At 49.5% G+C, this 22,445-nt stretch overlaps 1 protein-coding gene across 3 annotated transcripts in view; it reads left to right on the forward strand.

The window, feature by feature from the left end:
- LOC133751906 (protein HIRA) overlaps window positions 1-22,445 on the forward strand; it is a 99,330-nt gene that overhangs the window by 41,648 nt on the left and 35,237 nt on the right. For all 3 annotated transcript variants that reach the window (XM_062182114.1, XM_062182115.1, XM_062182116.1), the window contains 7 exons: window positions 2,567-2,680; window positions 6,382-6,452; window positions 7,063-7,168; window positions 9,416-9,631; window positions 11,376-11,461; window positions 18,736-18,933; window positions 20,767-20,928. In XM_062182114.1, the coding sequence (XP_062038098.1) occupies window positions 2,567-2,680; window positions 6,382-6,452; window positions 7,063-7,168; window positions 9,416-9,631; window positions 11,376-11,461; window positions 18,736-18,933; window positions 20,767-20,928 (953 nt within the window). The remainder of the gene's footprint in view (window positions 1-2,566; window positions 2,681-6,381; window positions 6,453-7,062; window positions 7,169-9,415; window positions 9,632-11,375; window positions 11,462-18,735; window positions 18,934-20,766; window positions 20,929-22,445) is intronic.

A 22,445-nucleotide genomic window follows, 5' to 3' on the forward strand; every position in this document is an offset into this window, starting at 1 on the left:
AGAGCACCCAGAGCAGTCATTGGTTAGGAGCATTGTCACACTGCCTCTGACACATTCCAGCCTGCTCCTGGGTGCTGGAGCCAGCACAGCGCCTCCCTCGCCCTGCCCCAGGGACCACATCCCCACACCTGGTGGCATTCAGTCATAGCTGCCAGGCTGTGCTGCGGATCCCTGGCCTGTCTGCTCACCTGGTCTAAATGTGCAGGGCGAAGCTGCTGCTGACCTTTCAGGCCCCCACTCCTTTTGTTTCTTGGGTGACTGTAGCTGAGGAGTGTCCCGAGAGCAGGCTACTACTCAGCCGGGTTTTCCACACTAGGCACTGTGAACGCTCATTCAGGTCACTGATCAAAACACACTCAGCGTTGATGTATTTGCATTGATCATAGATATCACACTGTTCCTTAGAATATAAATTATGTATGAATAATGCTGCTTTAATTTTTTCATTGGAATCTATGTAGAATGTTGTTGCTAAAATATTTGAAACAAAAAGCCCTGCTTTGTAGTTGGCGCAGTGCCTCTGCATAATTCTCTCCTGTGACTCTCATAGCCTCTTTAAGAGCAGCTCTGAGACCATGAAGCCCTGCAGCCCACTCAGGGGTGGTGGGGACCTGATCCAGGGCACTTGTCTGTGGCTTCTGTAATCTCGTTTTCTTCATCCCTGGCCATTCCTGCCAGCCCCCTGGAGTAAAAACCCCTCAAGGCCACCTGACACTAGGCTAAGGAACTACTCTTTGTCCACCTCAATTGTCTGAGCTTGGGGATTTCAAGAGCTCTCACCACCATGTGATCCAGGGAGGTGACAAGGAGCTCCGCGTGTGTCTCCAGCCTTTCCAGAAATGACAGCCAGGTTACTCTGGGGTATCGCCCTGGGCTGAGCGGCCAGCCAGTCAGGCACCTTTGTGTGATGTAGCCATCAGCCCTGGCCCCGTGAGACCACAAGAGCAGATGTCTGCTGGACAGTTACAGCACTGTGAGGGGAGGCCTGGCGTTGCAGTGCAGTGGGCTGAGCTGCCACCTACAGCACCAGCTTTCTGCTAATGTGCCTGAGAAAGCAGCAGCAGGTGGCCCAAATGATTGGGCTCCTGCCACCCACATGGGAGACTCAGAAGGAGTTATGTGCTGCTGGCTTCAGCCTGACCTGACACTGGCCTTGGCCACCATTTAGGGATTGAACCAGCGGATGGAAGAGCTCTCTCTCCCCCTCTTTCCCTCTCTCTTTCTCCCTCTTTTCTTCTCTCTGTAGCTCGGCCTGCCTCTCAGATTAAAAAAGTAAACCTTTATGTCGGGGCCAGTGGCCCTGGCCCGACATGAGATGCAGCAGGCTGAGGCTGTCCCTTATCTAATCCTGTTTCCTGTGCTTATTGTCCTGAAGACTGAAGGCACAAGACTTTTCATCCCACATTCCTGCAGGCAGGATGTGACTTCTGATGAAGGTGTATGATGTTCTTTGCTCTATCAGCAGAGCTTGTACCCTGATCTTTGCTACCTTGTAAACTTGTTTCATTCCTGTGCTATGCATGATTGTACACAATGAATGTTATCTGTATGGGGTCTGGGGTATATATCCTTGTCTTTCTGTGTGCTCGGGGCTGGAGTCTGAAGGGTTTCCTTAGGGAGACTGCCTCCAGTCCCTCATCGCCGGGCCCCCTACTTTGGCTTGGAACACGATGAGGCAATAAACGTGGTGATGAATTGACTGAGCGCTGCGTGTCTCCATGTGGTTTGTCGGGTGGCCTCCGACACCTTTAAAAAAAAAATGTGTGGGAAAGGAATTAATTAATCAGATCTCTCCTACTGGTCCCTTTGGCCTCCCTTAGGACATGGGGAGTGAGCACATCCTGGTCCCAGAGGCACTCTGGCAGGCCCAGCTTCTTCCCAGATCCTATGACTGGCTCTGACAGTCCAGAAGGAACTGGCAGGACCTGGTTGCTGGCCTCCGAATGGGGGGTTTGGTAGATCTGGCTTTTTTTTTTTTTTTGACAGGCAGAGTTAGACAGAAAGAGAGAGAGGGAAAGGTCTTCCTTTTTCCGTTGGTTCACCCCCCAAGTGGCCGCTACGGCCGGCGCGCTGTGGCCGGCGCACCACGCTGATCTGAAGCCAGGAGCCAGGTGCTTCCTCCTGGCCTCCCATGCGGTGCAGGGCCCAAGCACTTGGGCCATCCTCCACTGCCTTCCCGGGCCACAGCAGAGAGCTGGACTGGAAGAGGAGCAACCGGGACAGAATCTGGTGCCCCAACCCAGACTAGAACCTGGGGTGCCGGCGCCGCAGGCAGAGGATTAGCCTAGTGAACCACAGCGCCAGCCGGTATATCCGGCTTTGAACCTCTACTCAACACCTACTTGCTTGGTGCCTCTGCCACATTTTCTGACCTCGCTGAGCCTCCATTGCATTGTCAGCAACGCCTCCTAGGTGGCTGGGAGAATGGAACAGTGTGTGCCTGGTGTCCGGGCTCTGGCCGTGTGGGGCTTCCACTGGTGGAGTGGGATATCGGTGTCCTTTCAGTGCTTGAGCGTGGGGTACGTGCTTAATGGTCTTCATTTTAACATTTGTTATTTGGCTTCAGAAATTCAACCCAAAAATCTTCAAAAAGAAGCAGAAGAATGGGAGTTCTGCGAAGCCCAGCTGCCCTTACTGCTGCTGTGCTGTCGGCAGCAAGGACCGCTCGCTGTCTGTCTGGGTGAGCCCCCGCCCTGAGTTGTTGCTGCACGGAGGGAGGTGTGGGCTGGAAATGTGACCCTGAGGCCTTGGGGACAGGAGAGATCGCTGCTGCCCTGGACCTGGGGTCAGCCCTCCGGAAGCCTGCAGGCTTTCCTGCTACACCAAAGACTGGGCCCCATCTCACTAGCAGAGGCCACCCTGGCTCCCAGCGGGGGAAGTTCCTGTGTCCACACTCGGCACCCTCCATGATCGGTGCCATAGTTGGCATGCTGTGTTTTTGAGAAAGATGTTTGTATCAACGTACATATAAAGTGTACTTGGCTACAGCTCAGTGCACTGTCATATGTGTTTACACCAGGGTCACCACCACCCAGAATGCTCCTTGTCCTACCGAGCTAAGTCCCTGCCCTCCTGCTAAGGCACCTACCTGACAACCTGCTTCTCCGCTGAGTTTTGCCTGCTCTTGACATTCATATAAATGCAGTTGTGCACTGTTTATATTCCTGAGCCTTGCGTTTCTTTTTCTTGGTGTAGTGGTTTTGAGATCCATGTGTGTCGGTGTGTGTTTGACAGTAGTTTATTCCGTATTCTGTGTGATGTTCTGTATGGGTGTACAACAGTTTGTTTATGCATTGTCCTGTTGACCATTGTTGGGGTTGTTCCAGTTGTGAGATGTCATGACTGAAATGGATAAAAACATTCTTTTTTTATGTGCTTTTGTGGAAATATTTTCATTTCTTTTTGAGCACATATCTAGGAGCAGCATAACTAGGAAAAAAAAAAAAAGGCAGTGCCAGGTACTGGCAAGGAGATGGTCAGCTGGGAGAAATAGGGTGTTGGTGGTTTAGCAATTTCTGCTGAAACTAAGCGTGTGACCAAGCAGTCACCTCCCTAGGCCACAACCAGGACAATCAGTGCTTGTATCCTGCAAAGGCATGCAGCAAATCCCCTGGCTTGACTGGCTCACACAGCTGGTTGATGTTCTTGTTACCCACTAGGCTTTACACTGTGGCAGCCAAGGCCACACGTCTTTGCCCTCCTCACTAGAGGGGGAACTTTGTACCTGCCCCCCAGCTGCAGCCTTCTGCACTCAGTGCCTTCCTAGGAGCAGGTTCTCAGCAGACACGGAGGGTGGGGTGGCGGTGTCAGGACTCCCGAGGGTGGTTAAGTTCCTTGGCACCAGGGGTTCTGTGACTTCAGGTTATCTTGGTTACACCTTCACGTGTAGTGCCAGCAGGGGCCTTGCCACTGGGCATTGAGCCACCTGCTTTTGCCAGCTTGTTTAAGATTTCATCCAGGAAAATGTGCATATATTTTAAAAAATCTATTTATTTGAAAAGCAGATAGAAATCTCCCATCTACTGTTTTTTTTTTTTTTTTTTTTTTTTTTTTTATTTGACAGAGTTAGACAGTGAGAGAGAGAGAGACAGAGAGAAAGGTCCTCCCTCCGTTGGTTAACCCCCAAATGGCCGCTAAGGCCGGAGCTATGCCAATCCGAAGCCAGGATCCAGGTGCCCCTTCCTGGTCTCCCACACGGGTGCAGGAGCCCAAGCACCCAGGCCATCCTCCACTGCCCCCCCCCCCGGGCCACATCAGAGAGCTGGACCAGAAGAAGAGCAACTGGGACCAGAACCCAGTGCTCACATGGGATGCCGGTGCCGCAGGCAGAGGATTAGCCAAGTGAGCCACGGCGCCGGCCCCCCGTCTACTGATTTATACACCAAATGCTGTATTAGTCGGATGGACCAGGCCAAAGCCTGGACCTTCAAACTCAATCCAGATCTCCCAGATGGGTGGCAGGAGCCGTCACTGCTGCTCCCAGGGAGCACACTAGCAAGAAGCTGGAATGGAGGGCAGAGCTGGGACTCAAACCTGACACTTGAATGGGTTACATCCCAAGTAGTAGCTTAACCCCTGTGCCAAATGGCCCACCCTTAAAACACTTTTTTAGTTAAATTTTGTTTTCCATAAGCAGAGTATATTTGAATTCTGGGGTTTAAAGATTGTCTTTCTGACTGTGTTTATTAATTTGTTACGGAGAAATACATTGCTGTGTGTATTATGATTTTCCTTTTTTTTTAAAGACCCACTCAGTATTCATTTAGCGCCCATTCCAGAACCTGCACCATGGTGCTGTCATGGGAAGATCAGAGTGTGTTCTTCCTGGCCTCCTGGCAACCCAGGTCCTGTTGATGGCACTGCTGTCAAAGCGTCCCTGTGTGGGCTGCTGTTTGTTAGAACACTGGGGTGAGGTGCTCATAGGCTCCAGACTTCTGAGGGGGTCTGTTGGCACTTTTTTGTGTTTTTTTTAGGATTTAGGTATTTTTGAAAGTCATAGTTAGAGAGAAGGGGAGAGAGAGAGAGATCCTTCATCCACTGGCTCATTCCCTCAGATGGCCACCACAGCCAGGGCTGGACAAAGCTGAAGCCAGGAGCCAGGAGCTAGGAGCTTCTTTTAGGTCTCCCACGTGGGTGGCAGGGGCCCACACACTGGGGCCACCTTCTGCTGCCTTTCCCAGGCACATTAGTAGGACACTGGATCACTAGTGAGCAGCCAGGACACAAACCAGTGCCCATGTGGGATGTTGGCATCACAGGTGCTGACTTTACTTGCTGTGCCACTACACTGGCCTCTGTTGGCACATTTATGGGGGAAAGGGTGAGGCTGTTTTTTGTTTTTTGTTTTTCCCCTGGAAGTAGAATTAGGGTTGGGGGCAGGATTTTCAGTGTAGATTCCAGGTAGCTCACCCTCCAGCCGCATCCCAGGACCACAGAGCAGTCTCTAGCTGTAGGTGGAAGACTCCACAGTGCACCATCCTTCAAGAAGATCCAGCAGCACATAGGGAAGCCCACTGCCCCATGGAGAAGTTTGTTCCCAGCAGGCCACTGGCCTGTGACACAGGGCCTGTCTGCAGCACGGCCAGACCCCTGTATTTGGCTGATGGAGCGCTACAGTTATGGAATTGTGGAGTCAGGACGTATTCCAACGTTAGAGTGGCTAGACAGGAAATCAACACTTGGTAGATATTATGCAGTCATCCAGAAAAGATTTTTGCGGGATACTTAATCACATATTCCTTATATGTTATGTGAAGCAGCAGGCACAACTGTGTGCCTTATTTTGAAAAATTATTTTATAAAATGGACCAGAAGAACATAATTAATCAAAGTATTAGCAGTAGTTAACTTTGGAACTGGTTAAGGTCAATTTGTACTATTTTTATGTGTTTCTGTCCTATCTACATACAATGTAGAGTGAACCCATAGGACTTAGGTAACCAGTTACGCTGCACCCTGGCTCATATGTTCCAGAACTTCCTGGGCCCAGGGAAGATGCCCTGGGTTCTCTCTGGGGCTGCCTTGTTCCTGTCCAGGCCGTGGCATCCTGCCCGCTGCTCCGTAGATCCTCTGAGCTCCGCCCTGGGGCCGTCCCTCTGCTCTGATCGTAGTTTCCCACTCTGCCTTCTCCACTGTTGCTCCTCTGTGTATAAGCCTTCTCCGGGGCCGGAGCACAGCCATCCTTGAGCAGGGGCAGCTCTAGTGAGCACAGTCTCAGGCAGTCTGCAGTTTGCGCAGTTTGAGTCCTCAGTGTTTGCTGTCTGAGTTGAGCGTGCCTGATCTGTCAGCAGAAACTCTGGCCAGAGCTCTTGGCCACGTTAGCTGAGCGCACAAAGCCATTCTCAGTGATCCCATTGACCATCGCTGCTTCTTGTCTTCCAGCTGACGTGTCTGAAACGGCCCCTGGTTGTCATCCATGAGCTGTTTGACAAGTCCATTATGGATATCTCCTGGTGAGGTGGATTCTTATTATGGTATGCAGGTTATGAAAAAGCGCACGAGGCCCCAGGATGTGAGGAGGGCCAGGTGGCATGGGTGGCACAGACCCCAGGGTACTGTTTCTTAGTGACTCAGAGACCAACAGCCATGCACTTGCTGGTGTGAGAGTGCCCTGCCCCAGTAGGATTTGCCACTGGAAAATGCCTTCTCAGACAACTGTGGTTTATCTGAGACAAGGAGACCTCTCTGGGCCTAATGAGGCTCCACTGCGGGCTGTCACTACCTGAACTGAAAGGAGAAACACACTTTCTGCTTCTCAGTGACCTGGCTTAGAGTACACTTCCCCAAATATCTTTTAACTGATTTCAAATACAAGATAAATGAAGCTGAAAATTCTTATAAAATGTAGCAAAAGATACCTTGTACCTAGAACCAAAGGGCACGTAGAAACAAAGGGCACGTGGGACACGATTGGCTTCCCCCACCCTCAGGCCACGGAAAGGAACCAGGGGTTTCCTTCATGTACCCAGAGCACCTTCCCGCCGTCCTTTTGGGTGCGCCACTGAGGCCTGGGTGACTCCTGCAGACATTTGCTGGCTGGCTGCTAATGACCATCTCTTTCAGGACGCTGAATGGGCTGGGCATCCTGGTATGCTCCATGGACGGCTCTGTGGCATTCCTTGACTTCTCCCAGGATGAGCTCGGAGACCCCCTGAGTGAGGAGGAGAAGGTAGGCTGGTGGCCACGAGAGGCCCCTTTGACTGGACACTCCTCTTGTGGGATACATCGTTTCTGAAAGTTCCCCTGGGGATTGACCTTCCACAGATTACTGCAGGCTTTCTTTCCAAAATAGATTAACTTAAAAGTATGTCTCTGTTCCTGACAGAGACAAGTCCTGGAATTAAGAAAATAACTGTTTTGGGCATCACTTTTTGAGCAGATGATAGACTACCCCTTGGGAGGTTTTCACCCAGGGAAACAGCAGGGAACTCCCTGGGGACCCCTGTGCATGCCATTTGCATAGCACCAGGGAGTACTGTTTGTCATTTCTTAGCCCTGATTGTATGGCAAGCTCTGGGCCACATATTTTATATCTATTATTTCCCTTGAATTACACAAAATCCTTCAGGGCAGGGTACATCTTTTCATCAATGAGGTCACTAAGCCTCAGAAAACAGCACAGCCCCTTGCCAAGACTATGGGTGACCCTTGGGTGTAAGAACCGAAGTGTGCACCAGACCTACCGGCTTTGGGCCGGGCCTCCTCTCCTCCTTGCTATGCCCAGGGCATTGGAGCCTGTGTACCCTTCTGCCTGGGCTTTGGAAAGGCTCTGCTACACCTGCCACAGTCCTTGCCACGGACAGGCCTTCGCCGACACTGTGTGGCATGTAGTCCATTGTCTCAAAGGAGCTCTGAAAGCCCAGAGCAGTTGGGCAGCTCTCCCCTCAGTGAGAAGCTGCTGTGTGACCCCCCCCAAAACAATGTGATCCCCCTACTAACATGTGAGCCACTGAGGATGGAGCTCTGCCTCACCCCATCAGTTGTTTTCTTTCTTTTTTTTTAAGATTTATTTTATTTATTTGAAAGAGTGAGAGAGAGAGATCCATCCAGCTACCCACTGGTTTACTCACCAGATGTCCGTAACTGTTGGGGCTGGGTCAGACTGAAGCCAGGAGCTTAGAATTTCATCCAGGTCTCCTGTGTGGGTGGCAGGGGCCCAAGTACTTGGGCCATCCTCTGTTGGCTACCCAGGTACATTAGTAGAGGGCTGGATTGGAACCTGCACTCTGCTATGGGATGCTGGCATTGTGGGTGGCAGCTTAACCTGCTGTGCCACAACACCAGCCTCAGCCATTTTCCATTGAAGGAATAAGTATCTCAGTAGCCTTAGGTCTTCTTCCTGCTTATCACTATTGTCAGGAACCCTGGGATTGCTGTGCACTCCCCTGGAGAGTCACTTTGGGGACCTGTGTGACAACCCATCCAGCTCACTGTCTTCCAGATCACAGGCAAGACCCCATGATTGAAGAACACTAGGGAGACCTTGGCCAAACTATGAACTTTGGCCTGAAATTCCTGGGGATGGATCCAGGAGAGAAGGGATAGGAGCCAAGATGGCAAGGAAGGGAGCTTCCTGGTCACATGTAGGCCCTGTAGGAGTGAGTCCCAAGGTACCTCTCCTGGGAAGCTGTCTCCCACCTCCCAGCATCCTCCAGGCCAAGGTGGATGCCCTATAACCTCAGTCCCTGCTCCTGAGCAGAATGTGATGCCAGTCGTCTGCACATCCTGTGCGAGTTTGCTCCTCTTCACGCTTTGATGAGCGCCAGTCACTAGGGCGTGCTGGGGACATGTCCCTGCTCTCCTGTCTTGCTTGTTACAGCACAGTTCTAGTCAAGCCTAGGAGGATGGGAGTATGGGGGCCTTGTTCAGAAGGATCTAGACAAGTCAGGTGGGGACCTCAGGGGAGCAGGGAAGGGTCTCCTCAAGTGTACTATGCCAAGCCCACACCCTTGCTCTTAGAGATGCTGTGACAGGCTGGTGGCGACCTGACTGTAGACAAGAGCAGTGGAAGAAGACTCTTGGTTCCAGTGTCTTAATTTCCAAACAGTGCTTGGAGTTCTTGCTGTGATCCAGGAGCCTTCAGTTAGCAACTTGAGTGTCTTTCTTTCAAATGACAGTTGAGGCAGTGTTCATTGCCATTTGTTCTGCACCAGATGGTATGGTAGATGTTTCCTTAAGTCGGTTATCTCATTCACTGTCATCCACAGCAAGCTATAAACATCTGGGGAAGGTATGAGACCTCGACAGAGCTGTTCAGTCGGGGCTGGGCAGGACAGGGTGGGAGGTTATGGAGAGCTGGCACTTGGGACCTCTGTTCCTGGAGTCAGGAGAGTCCCCTGCAGTTCCCCTGCTGTTGAGCAGTGCTGGCTGTGGTGGCACTCACACCAGGGTGTGTCACACCTTCCCCTTTGCCTAGAGCCGCATCCACCAGTCCACCTACGGCAAGAGCCTGGCCATCATGACCGAGGCCCAGCTCTCCACAGCTGTCATCGAGAACCCGGAGATGCTCAAATACCAGCGGAGGCAGCAGCAGCAGCAACTGGACCAGAAGAGTGTCACAGCCAGAGAGACCGGCTCAGCTGCCTCGGTTGCAGGTGTTGTCAATGGGGAGAGTCTGGAAGACATCAGGAAGGTAAGGGCTTGGCCTGGCCACGCTGAGGACAAAGGTGCAAGCCCAAGACAGGACAAGGGGAACAGGCCATTTGCACAGGACACAGAGATGAAGTGGGGTCACAGACACCAGGGATGGTTGGGGGGTGTGCCTGCACCTGATGCAGCCAGCCTGGGGCCAGTTGCTCTCTTTGACTTGTAGGTGCATGAGGTGGGAATGAGGCCTAAAGCACCTTATCAAAGACTCCTTGTCCTTGGCAGCTGTGGAGGAGATAGTCTCTTGTAGGAACTCCCAGACCTTACCCTGCTCACCTTTCTTGGAAATTCTAAATGCTACAAGCAGTGGGTTTTAGGCTCTGCCCTTAGGAAACTTCTGTAGCTCCCCTTCATCTGGAAACTCATGGGACAGGATCGGGGTTGGGAAATGTGGGGATCCCCTGGGGAGCCTACACCATCTCCAGGAGCCTTGACAAAGCTCCCAGGCATGGTGTTTGGCTGGGAACGCTTCCTTGGCTGTGAGCCTTCAACGGAAGAAAGAGCTGTGGGACTGAGAGCTGCTTTGAGAATCTCGCTTACCAACAGTGTGGCTCACAATGTCAGCCCTTCGATTCCCTCCCAGGGCCCCAGGGCTCTCGGGTTGGGTGGCCAGCCTGGGACGTGCTTGCTGCCCTGGGAACTTGACTAGGTAAAAGGCACTGATGAGGGTGCTTGGACCTGGTTCTGTCCTTGCTTTTTTACCATGCTGGAAATTGTACAGCTTAACAGTAAGTCAGATGCGGAAGGACAAATACTTATGATCCCGCTTAGACGAGGCATCCAAGGTTGACTCCCTGGAGCAGGGAGTAGAAGGAAGCTGTCCTGATGGGTTCTGACGGGAGGAGGAAGTGGGGAGGTCTGAGGGAACTTCCAGGAGTTTATGGAAAATGGAATAAAAAGTATGAATTAATTTTGGTGTAGTTTTTTCATAATTCATGGAAAATATATATTATAAAAAGATATACATGAAGTTTTTTTAAATAAAAAATTTAAGATTTATTTTACTTATTTGAAAGAGTGACAAAGAGGGAGAGACAGAGAGAAAAAGAGATCTTTCATCTGCTGGTTTACTTCCCAAATGGCCACAATAGCTGAGACTGGGCCAAGCTAAAGCCAGGAGCCTGGAATTCCATCCAGATCTTCCAAAGTGGGTGGCTGTTTGTTTGTTTGTTTTGGTTGTTGTTGTTTTCACTTGAGAGGAAGGAAAAGAGACAGCGTTACTATCTGCTGGTTCATTCCCCAGATGTCCACAACGTCCAGGACAGGGCCAGAGCCAGGAGCCCAGAACTCAATCCAGGTCTCCCATGCACGTAGCAGGGACCCAATCACTTGAGCCATCACCACAGCCTCCCAGGATCTGCATTAACACGAAGCTGGAATTGGTAACCAGGGCTAGGAATCCATCTCAGGCACTCTGATACGGATGCAGGCATCTCAACCACTCGGCTAATCACTCACCCTCAAACTCATACTTCTCATCCCATTTTCCATGAACTTTGTGAAGTACCCTTGTATTGAAGGGTATAAAATTTCAACTATACAAGAAGAATAAATGCTAGACATCTGTTCAGCCTAGTGCTACAGTTAACAACACTGTATTACTCATTTAGATCTGAGGCTAGGTGTTCTAATCATAGCAAAAAAACCAAAAAGCCCAAGCTTTATTTTTTGCTCTTTGAAAATAGTTGGCAGAAACTTTACTGTGCATTTATATGACTCTACTTTGCCAGAATCTTCTGAAGAAACAAGTTGAGACTCGGACGGCAGATGGTCGGAGAAGAATCACGCCTCTCTGCATAGCACAGCTGGACACTGGGTACTCATTCACTCGCCGAGCGCTCTGGGGCCTTGTCTGGGGAGAAATTCTGCTCTCCTTTCGCCAGTTAGTGCTTCCACAGTCAGGGTCTTCACAGGCTCTTGCGCCAGTCTTGCTGGCAGAATGTGAAAGCGAGGGAGTGGAGTCCAGCCCACCAGCAGCCTCGGAGCCCTTGCCCACGCTGGACTCTGTGGGGGACAGGGGGCTGCTGAGAGAGCCGGCAGGCCTGGGCACTTTTGCAGTGCCGCACTGTTGGCAGGGCACTGTAGGACACACAGGAAAAGCAGTCACGCTAATGTTTTTCTTTCTTTTTTTTCCTTTTATAGACTTCTGACCATGAAAAGTATAGTACACCTTGTTGAAAACTTACAAAATAGTAATAGCCCAGAGAAGAGCATTATCTATAATCTGGTCTCAGATATAATTGGTTAAAACTTTGATATCTGTATTTCCAGTCTTTTCCCCCACTTGCTACTGTGTTTTGACCTTTTATCTGTCTTAATAAACAGTCCTCTGACATATTTGCTTGCTGATTATACAGGTTCCTGTCCTGTGAATGCACCGTGATTTCCTTAGTCAGCTCCTTAATATATGTGGGTTTAGAGTGTGTGTCCAGTTTTTTCTGATTGCCAGTGAGTCTGTGAGCACACCCGTGACTGTTCCCTCCTTCTGTTCCCAGGAGTGGAAGTGCTAGGCAGAGGATAGGGTCTGAGACACATTTCTCTGGGGATGGATTGGGGCGTGGGAAGTCAACTCATTCGCCATTTGTTGTCTCAGGGCCTGCAGTGAGGCTTGCTATTGTATTGAGCGTTCTCCCTAAAGCATGCGTATTGACTCAAAGGATGATAAGGTATTTTGTGAAAGAAATAGAATCCCCACTCCTGGATTTTCCTGCTCTGGGCATCTGTGAGCTCTTTACAGAGTTCATGTACCGGAGACCTCTCTGCTTTCCTGAGCTCTTCCCAGTGCCCCTGAAAGGCAAACTCCTCTTGTGAGGTGTGAGGCCTTGAGGGGCAGAGGCCCGGAACCAGACCTCCTGACTCCTCCCAGAACAGTGATTTTCCTTTGACTAAGCCTTTTTCCATTGTGAACCTGCAGTGGGTAATGCCCCCTGCCTTTTGTTAGTACCAAGTAAGGGCAAGGATGCAGATGTTCTTTGGGTAGTTCTGGGCCGGAGGGAATGAGGACGGTGGTGGTAGTGATGGTGGCGCTTCGTTCTGTGGATCCTTCCAGACCTTTATGTGGTGAGGAGGCAAAGGAGGTAGGGGCTTCCTGGCCGACCCTGAGCTAGCCTCCTGCACAACAACATGATTTCTTCCACTTTAAAAGCCTTTTCACCTTCCTGACTTTCTGTGTTTAAACAAATAACAACAGAACAGGTAATTATTGGGGCTGGTATTGTGGCACAGCGGGTAAAGCTTTGCTGCCTGTGACACTGAAATCCCTTATGGGCCCCAGTTCAAGTCCTAGCTGCTCCACTTCCAATCCAGCTCCTTGCTGAAGTGCTTGGGAAAGCAATGGAAGATGGCCCAAGTGCTTGGGCCCATTACCCATGTGGAGTTCCAGGCTCCTGACTTCAACCTTGGCCATTGTGGTCGTTTGGGGAATGAACCAGTGGATGGAAAATACTTCTGTCTCTCCCTCTCTCTCTGTAACCCTGTTTTCCAAATAAATAAGTAAATCTTTAAAAACAAACAAACAAAAAGGAGTAGGTAATTATAGCTAATCAAGAAAGAAAAGAAAATGCCCAAACGTTCAAAGTAGTCACAAGTGGGAAATAATCACAGATTTATTTATTTGAATGTCAGAATTACACTGAGAGAGAAGGAGAGGCAGAGAGAGAGAGAGAGGTCTTCCATCTGCTGGTTCACTCCCCTGTTGGCCGCAATGGCTGGAGCTGTGCTGATCAGGAGCCTGGAGCTAAAAGCTGCTTTCTTCTGGGTCTCTCTCGCAGGTACAGGGGCCCAAGGGCTTGGGCCATCTTCTACTGCTTTCCCAGGCCATAGCAGAGAGCTGGATCGGAAGTTGAGCAGCCGGGATCCGAACCTGCATCCATATGGGATGCTGGCACGGCAGGTGGCGGCTTGACCTGCTATGGCACAGTGCCTGCCCCAAGAAGCATTGTTAAAAATATAACCCCACCAAAGCCATCAGACTAAGAAAGCTTCACAAGAAAAGTCTTAACAGACTTTTCAGGAATGGTTAACATTTTTTTAAGATTTATTAATTTGAAAGAGAGTTTCAGATAGAGGTCGAGCCAGAAAGAGATCTTTCATCTGCTGGTTCACTCCCCAGATGGCTGCAACGGCCAGAGCTGAGCTGAAGCTAGGAGCCAGCAGCTTCTTCCTGGTCTCCCTCATGGGTGCAGGGGCCCAAGCACTTGGACCGTATTCTGCTTTCCCAGGCCATTGTAGAGAGCTGGATTGGAAGTAGAGTAGCCGAGACTCAAACTGGCACCCATATGGGCTGCCCAGTGCTGCAGGCTAGGTCTTTACCCACTGTGCCACACGCCGGCCCCAGAAATGGATAACTCTTATACTGTTCTAAATACTCTAATGCACAGGAAAAAAATAGCTTGCAAATTATTTTTTAATGACTATAATTTTTATACCAAAATATGACAGTCAAAACATAACAAATTCCAAATCAACCTCATCTCTGAATGTCCTGAAAATCCTAAGCCAAATGCTAACAAAAGGCAAATACAGCACGACCAAATATGTTTTTTGTTGTTATTTTGGATTTTTTTTGGTGAGGGGGCAAGAAGGTTCGAATTTAAGGGAACTATTAATTTGATTTACATGTCATTTGATCAAAAGAAATAAATTATATGATCACCTCCATGGATGCTTAACAGGCATTTTGATAAAATTCAATATTCTGATGTAAAACTCAAATAAGCTTTCCTTAATTGTGTCCTTAGCTTGTTAAGTTATCTTATTTCAAACTAAGTTAAAAAGCAAAGTTCTGCTCTTGTAAATATAATTTTACATTGTGTAGCGATCCTAGCCCATACAGTTAGAAAGGAAAATGTAAAATGTATCATTATTTAAGGGTGATATGATCTGTAAGCGAACCAGCTGGAAAAACTTCATGGACAGTTAAAGACAGTGAAGTGACTGGGTACAGTCAGCATAATGAGATTAAGTAGCTCCAAGGAAGAAACCACATTCACAAATGACATACCTAGAATGTAACAACAAATAAAGGTCTTTAAAAAAAAAAAAAGTGTGTATTTTTATTTATTCAAAAGGCAGAATGACAGAGAGAAAGAGCAGATATCTTCTATCTGCCCGCAGCGCTGGAGGTTGGGCCAGGCTGAACCCAGGAACCAGGATCTCCATCTCGGTCTTTGACGTGAGTGGCGACTCAAGTACTTAGGCGATGATGTGCTGCCTGCCAAGGTGCACATTAGCAAGAAGCTGGATTGGAAGCAGAGGCAGGAGTCAAACCGAGGCACTCTGATGTGGGAAGCAGGTGTCCTTACATAGTAACTTAACCTGCTGTACCACAACAACCACCATAGAAATACAGGTCTTTAAGAAGAAAAATCTCAAAATCCTGCTGAGAGACCTAATAGGAACTGGAATAAAGTCAGAAAGGCATACCGTTGATTAACTCGAGTGAGTCAACCTCGTAAACATGTCAGTTCTCCCTTAACCTGCAAATTTCACATGAAACATAAAAAGTTTTGGAATCAGGCAGTGTGATTCTGAAGTTAAATGGAAAAATAGTAACAGCTGCAATATTTCAGGGAAGACTAGCTATAAGAATTAAAGCACAGTAGGTGTCGTGTGGCACAGCAGGTTGACCTGCTGCTTGGGATGCCCACATCTTAGAGTGTCAAGGATTGGATTCTGCCTCTGTTTCCAATCTAGGTCCCTGTTATTGCATATCCTGGAAGGCAGCACATGATGGCTCAAGTGTTTGAGTCCCTGCCACCCATGTGGGAGACCCAGATGGAGTTCCTGGCTCCTGATTTTGGCGTGGCCCAGTCCCAGCTGTTGCGGGCATCTGACGAGTGAGCAAGCAGATTGAAGCCCTCTCTCTCCCCCTCTGTTGTGCTGCCTTTCAAATAAATAAATTTTGTTTTGTTTTTTCAAATGGTACATAAGGGGGCCAGCACCGCAGCTCACTAGGCTAATCCTTTGCGGCGCCGGTACCCCAAGTTCTAGTCCCGGATGGGGCGCCGGGTTCTAGTCCCGCTTGCTCCTCTTCCAGTTCAGCTCTCTGCTGTGGCCCAAGTGCTTGGGCCCTGCACCCGCATGGGAGACCAGGAGGAAGCTCCTAGCTTCGGATCGGCACAGCGCGCCGGCTGTAGTGGCCATTTGGGGGGTAAACCAACGGAAGGAAGACCTTTCTCTCTGTCTCTCTCTTTCACTGTCTAACTCTGCCTGTCAAAAAAAAAAAAAAAAAAGGAACATAAGGGGCTGGCACCGTGGCGCACTAGGTTAATCCTCCGCCTGCGGCACTGGCATCCCATATGGCCACCAGTTCTAGTCCTGGCTGCTTCTCTTCCAATCCAGTTCTGCTATGGCCTGGGAAAGCAGTAGAAGATGGCCCATGTGCTTGGGCCCCTGCATCCACATGAGAGTGAACCAACAGAAGGAAGACCTTTCTGTCTTTCCCTCTCAATGTCTGTAACTCTACCTCTCAAAAAAATAAATAAAATCTTAAAAAATTAAAATTAAAAATGATACATAAATAGATCAGTGGACTATAATAGAGTATCCAGAAATGTCCCCAAATACTGATGAGAATGTTAAAGGTAGTGTTTCACATCAGTGATGAAATATTAGCTCATTCAGTAAGTGGGAATCAGGACTACATCGGACCTTCTAAAAACAAAGTTGGATCTCAGCCCGACAACTTAGAGAAACATTCTAAACAGCTCAGAGCTGGGAGGTGTTTTGTTTTGTTTTGTTTTAATGTTTAACATTTTGTTTAAAATGCTGGGGGAGGAGGGCATGCATTTTGTCTAGCAGTTAAAGACACTCACACATCCCATATCAGAGTGCCTGGTTTCTATCCTGGCTGTAGCTCCTGACTCTATCTTCCTGCTAATGGCTCAAGTACTTGGGTCCCTCCTACCCGCATGAGAGCCTGGGACTGAGTTCCTGGCTTCCAAGTTCAGCTTGGCACAGCCCTGGTCATTATGGGCATTTGGTGACTATACCAATGGATGGGAGTTCTCCTCTGTGAGTGCACTGTCTCTCTCTCTGCCTCACAAATAATTTTTAATGGGTTTAAAGTACTTTTATTTAAAATTCTGCATGATTCTGTGGGAGAATATCTGTATGCCTTCAGGTGCAAATAAGCTTTGTCTACAAATGACACAACATTTAGATCACATGGGGACAGATGCTTGGTACAGCAGTTAAAATGCTACTTGGGACACGTGCATCCTACATTGGAGGGCCTGGGTTCAAGTTCTGGTTCCACTGCCGATCCAGCTTCCTACTGATGCAGACACTGGGAGGCAGGAAGTAGCGGCTCAAGTCCTTGGGCCCCTGCCACCCTGTGGGAAGCCCTGATGGAGTTCTCGGCTCCTGGCTTGGCCTGGCTTGGCCCAGCTGTTGTAGTCATGTAGGGAATAAACCAGCAGATCGGAGTGTGCTTGCTCATTCTCTCTCTCTCTCTCTCCCTCTCTCTCTCCCTCTCCCTCCCTCCCTCCCTCTCTCCCCCTCCCCTCTCCCCCCCTTCCCTCCTTCCCCCTCTCTATCTGCCTTTCAAATGAAATGGAAATTAAAAAAAATTAAAAATAAACTTTAGATCACACAAAAATAACATCTGTTTGAGGGAATATGTACCTACCTAAAAACTCACAGCACATCACCCTTGGAAAATATTTCCTACTCATAAAGAATGGTTTGTTTGTGTTTTTTTTTTTTTTTTAATATATAGATAGTTCCAAAAGTTGGTAATGAAGACCAGTAGTAAAATAGACAAAGGATAAGAAAAACTGCACAGAAAAGGAAGTCAGATGTTTCTATATGAAAAATTTTACATCCACACACATCAAAGTCATCTCAAAGTGAAACTAATAAGAGGAATATTTTTCATCCATCAGATTTTGAAATATCAAGAAGCTTGATAACACTGTTAGGGTATGGCAAAATAGGTATCCTCACACATGGTTTGTAATTTAAACCCCTGAGGAGGGCAGTTTAGGAATATTTGCCAAAACTCATCATTCGCTGCTCCAGTTCCACTTAGGAATGCATCCCATGTAATCTGTGAATCGATAGCTGTGATGACAGTTTCTGCCATGCTTGAGCAGTCACTCAGCGTTGTTAGCATGTGCTGTGTTAACTGGTTTAGTCTTGACAAGCACCCCTGTGGCAGGGGTTGGCACTTTCGGAAGCATAACAAAGCCAGAAGCTGGGCAAAGAAAGGCAGAGGAGTAAGACCTGGGTGTTTTAGCCACGGCCCCTCTTCCTTTTTTTTTTCCCCTTTCTTTCTTTCTTTTTTTTTTTTTTTTTAAGGTTTATTTACTTGAAAGGCCAAGCAACAGAGGGAAGGAGATCTTCCATCCACTAGTTCATTCCCCAAAAGGCCACAATGTCCAGAGCTGGGCAGGTTGAAAGCAGGAATCAGGAACTTCATCCTGGTCTCCCACATGAGTGGCAGGGCCCCAAGGACTTGGACCATCTTCTGTTGCTTTCTCAGGTGCCCTGGCAGGGAGCTGGATCGGAAGCAGAGCACCTGGGATCGGACTTGCACTCCAATATGGGATGCCATTATTGCCCCAGTGGCTCAACGCACTGTGTCACAATACTGACCCCAGGGCCCTCAGTCATAACATTGCAGTGTCTTGCCTTCCTGTTGCAAGAATACCTTTTACAGAAAAAGCTGAGAGACAGCTCTGTCATTCCTCAGTAGAGGCTTGGTGTAAACTGAACATCCATCAGCAGTAGACTCCACAGCCTTTAGGGGAGGGAGACCTCTCTGGATGTGGCATTTCATTTGTTCGGAAATACATGTTTGCAGCCCCTCTGAGATCAGGGTGCACTGTTAAGAACAGTGGCTTCTGACAGCATTAGTATCATAGTTTTCCTGCTTCCTTGTATATATGGTATACCTTAGATTCAGTTGAAAACAGGATATTAAGGTGATCTTCATTTTCTGTATACTTTTCTGTAGCTTTCTGGTTTATCTCCCATGAAAAGCATATTGCCTTTGTATCCAGACAGAAAAAAAAAAATGTTCTTGTATAAAGTGCTTGATGTAGCGTCTGATTTCCACAGCTGACTCTTGTTCTTGGTCGACCACAGGGACTTCTCCACGGCGTTCTTCAACAGCATCCCCCTCTCAGGCTCCTTGGCGGGCACCATGCTCTCCGCTCACAGCAGTCAGCAGCTCCTGCCACTGGACTCCAGCACCCCAAACTCCTTCGGCACCTCAAAGCCTTGTGCAGAGCCTGCGGTAGCCACTGACGCCAGGCCTGCGGGCGAGCCTCTCAGTAAGGACAGGTTAGTGAGTGCCAAGGCTGGCTTCTGGACCCTGGAGGGGAAGTTCGGGTTTAAGACTCTGTCCCAAGGACAGAGAATTGGATTCTATTGGTGCTTTGTGGCCTCCTCAGCGAAAAAGGGAAAAAGAGAAATGCTTGATTTTGAACGAGGGCCTGCTTACAAAAGAGGTGAGTTCAGGTACCTGATGATGCCCAGGTGCTGTGAAAATTTAGAGAGCCTGTCCTGACCCGCAGACGCTACTGATGGCAGGGCACCTGCTGACGAGGCACCGCTCACCGCAGCGGCAGCAGCCCCTCTTTCTGGCAGATCTACACGAGGTGGCCTCGCATTCTGGGGCTTTGGTCCCCATACCATTCCACAGAGCATCACCCACTGCTTATCCCAGGCAGGGCGCCCACGTGTGTCCACAGACTCCCCTCCTCCCAGAGTTATAGTCACACAGCAAGATGTCTGCGTGTCTCACTGACCCTTGCCTAGAAACCAAGTTAGGAGTCACACAGGACAACTGAGCATGAGCATGAGCATGAGCCCAGTACCTGCTCCGGGCCACGCAGAGTATGCAGGGCTGGTGGGGAAGAGGCGACTGCAGAGTCGTGAGGTAGCTCTGGGAGTCCCCTGGGCAACAGTGGCTAGCTGTTGGGGGAGGGGTTGGTGGGCAGGTCTCAGAGAATGCCCCCTATCTCCGCCCAGGGCACATACAAGGCAACCGAGGAAGAGGTATAGGAAGGGAGTAGCCTCTGAGGAAGACCGGAAAGAGGGGAGAAAGACTACGTTTCTGTTCTGAACCATGTAGTCTGGGCTCTTCCTGAGTGGTCACAGAGGCTTTGGGGTCTGCGAGGAAGATGGCTGCAGCCGGCAAGGACGCCTGCGTTTGCCCCTGCCCTGGAACGCATGACTGATGATACTGCTGGTGGGGCCGCGGACTCGTGTAGTCGCGTCTTAGCCATGGGGACACACGCTGAGCATCAGGTGTCACTGCTGTGAGGGTGCTGGGAGGGTGTGAGGCTGGATTGGAGGAGGAGACTGAGCAGCAGGACAGCAGACATCCAGGGAGAAGGGGCTTTTGGTGGGACAAAGAGCACCAGATCCGAGGAATGTTCCCGGGGTTGACCCAGCCGGTCCTGGTGCTCATGCGTCCTGGGGGATGACCGCAGACAGGCGTTTGTTAAGAGGTCCGAGTAGGTGGGGTAGATGGTGTTATCCTGGGTGTGCTCAGCAGGAGGCCCAAGCTTTGGTCCCAGCAGGTGGAAATGGACTTGGGCAGCAGGAAAGCTGGGCTAGATCCTGCCTGCGCCTCTGCTGTCTCTGAAGTAGAAGGCAAGGGTTATGGGGAGAGCCCTTGCAAGAGAGTACTAAGAATTTGTCATTATCTCAGTTGAGAGATGGCAGGGATGCCCAGGACGGAGGGTGCATGGCTGACGACAGCCAGGAACAAACCGTGACCTGGGGACCCCCCCGGGTCAGGGCTTCGTTCTTCAGGTCCACTGTAGAACGGGAGAAGCTGGTGTTTTGGTGGGGAGATGCCATATCTGACTGTGGAGATGGGACTACACGGTTAGCCACAACAAGGGTCAGAACCATTTTTCTAGGCCTCATGCTACCCCCAAAGCCCTCAGACAGTGCGACTGGGCAAATGTGAATGCATCTGCTCACCATCTTTAATGCATGAAAATTTTAAAGAATTAGGATCCATCTATTACATCTTGACATTTTTGGTGTTTCTAGAAGTTGGTTATTTGTGCCCCCTTCAAGTAGGCTCCCAGTGATGCAAATCCTCACCCTCCTGATGTGCTAGGGCTGGTGTTTCACGAGCCTCCTCTTCTTCACCCCCAGTATGAATGCTACCTCTACTCCTGCCGCATCGTCGCCCTCCGTGTTAACCACCCCGTCCAAGATCGAGCCCATGAAGGCATTTGACTCCCGATTCACAGAGCGATCCAAAGCCACTCCGGGTGCTCCCGCCTTGACCAGCGTTACGCCGACGGCTGTCGAGAGGTAGGTGGTAGTTTTGTGGGACCCAGAGAGAAGCCAAGAGAGAGCAGGTGCCACTGTGGGCCAGTAGTGCAGCGTCAGCTCTCCTGCCATGCAGCCTGTCCCCTGCAGGGGAGCAGACACCAGTCACTGCATTACATGGGGCAAGACTGCAGAGCCGTGAGCCACTGGTTCCAAGGAAAGGGAGTGGCTGCCTAAAGCAGGAACATGTCTGGAAGGACACAGTGGGCCAAAGAGCAGCCAGGGCGAAGGGAGAGGGCTGGCCAGGGGGAGGCCATGCTGAGAATGGTGTCGTTGTGTGTAGGCATTTGGGAAGTGAGCCAGCGGGTGGAAGAGCAAGCTCCGACTGTCTTGTGTCTCTGTCTGTCTTTCAAATAAATAAATGAAAATCATAAAACTGCAGAATGTGGTATATCAAGTCAAAAGTATATTACTCATCAATAAAAAGGAAGGGAGTACTTATGTGTACTATACAGGGACAAAACCTGAAGACAGTATGCAAAGTGAAAGAAATTTATCTCAAAGAACCATCAAGAATAGGAAAATCCAGAGTCAGCGGTTACCTGGGGTGGGGAAGTAGCAGGGGCAGAGTGATTGCTGATGGGTACAGGGTTTCTTTTTGGGATTAGGGGAGTGATCTGGTGTTTGTAGACGGTGGTGATGGGTTGCATAACTTGATGAATATATTAAGCATTACTATTAAACTGGTGAATTCTATAATACATGAATTATGTTGCAGTAGAGAATAAAAAGGGCCGGCGCCGCGGCTCAATAGGCTAATCTCCGCCTGCGGCACCGGCACACCAGGTTCTAGTCCCGGTCAGGGCGCCGGATTCTATCCCGGTTGCCCCTCTTCCAGGCCAGCTCTCTGCTGTGGCCCGGGAGTGCAGTGGAGGATGGCCCAGGTCCTTGGGCCCTGCACCCGCATGGGAGACCAGGAGAAGCACCTGGCTCCTGCCTTTGGATCAGCGTGCTGCGCTGGCTGCAGCGTGCCGGCCACAGCGGCCATTGGAGGGTGAACCAACGGCAAAAGGAAGACCTTTCTCTCTGTCTCTCTCTCTCACTGTCCACTCTGCCTGTCCAAAAAAAAAAAAAAAAAAAAGAGTAATATATCATCAAAGATCCCAGATGAGGAGTGGCCATTTGGTCTAGCAGTTAAGACACAGCATCCCATGTTAGTTCATTCCTGACTCCCAACTCCAAACGCCAGCTTCCTGCTACTGCAGACCTGGGAGGCGGTGGTAGTAACTCAAATAATTGGGTTCCTGCCACCACATAGGAGACCTGAATTGTGTTCACGGTCCTGGCTTAGGTCCTACCCAGCTCCAGCCATTGTAGGCATTTGGCTGTCCATCTCTCTGCCTCTCAAATAAAAATATATTTGTAATAATAATAAACTTATTTTAAAAAAAACACCAAATGGGTTTGGAAATGAGAAAAAAAAAAACAACCAGTAATCATTATAATTTAAAAAGGCAATGTAGGCTTGGGCACTTGGCACGGCAGTTAAGTCACCACTT

Source organism: Lepus europaeus, chromosome 23 (genome assembly GCF_033115175.1).
Source record: "Lepus europaeus isolate LE1 chromosome 23, mLepTim1.pri, whole genome shotgun sequence".
NCBI lineage: Eukaryota > Metazoa > Chordata > Mammalia > Lagomorpha > Leporidae > Lepus > Lepus europaeus.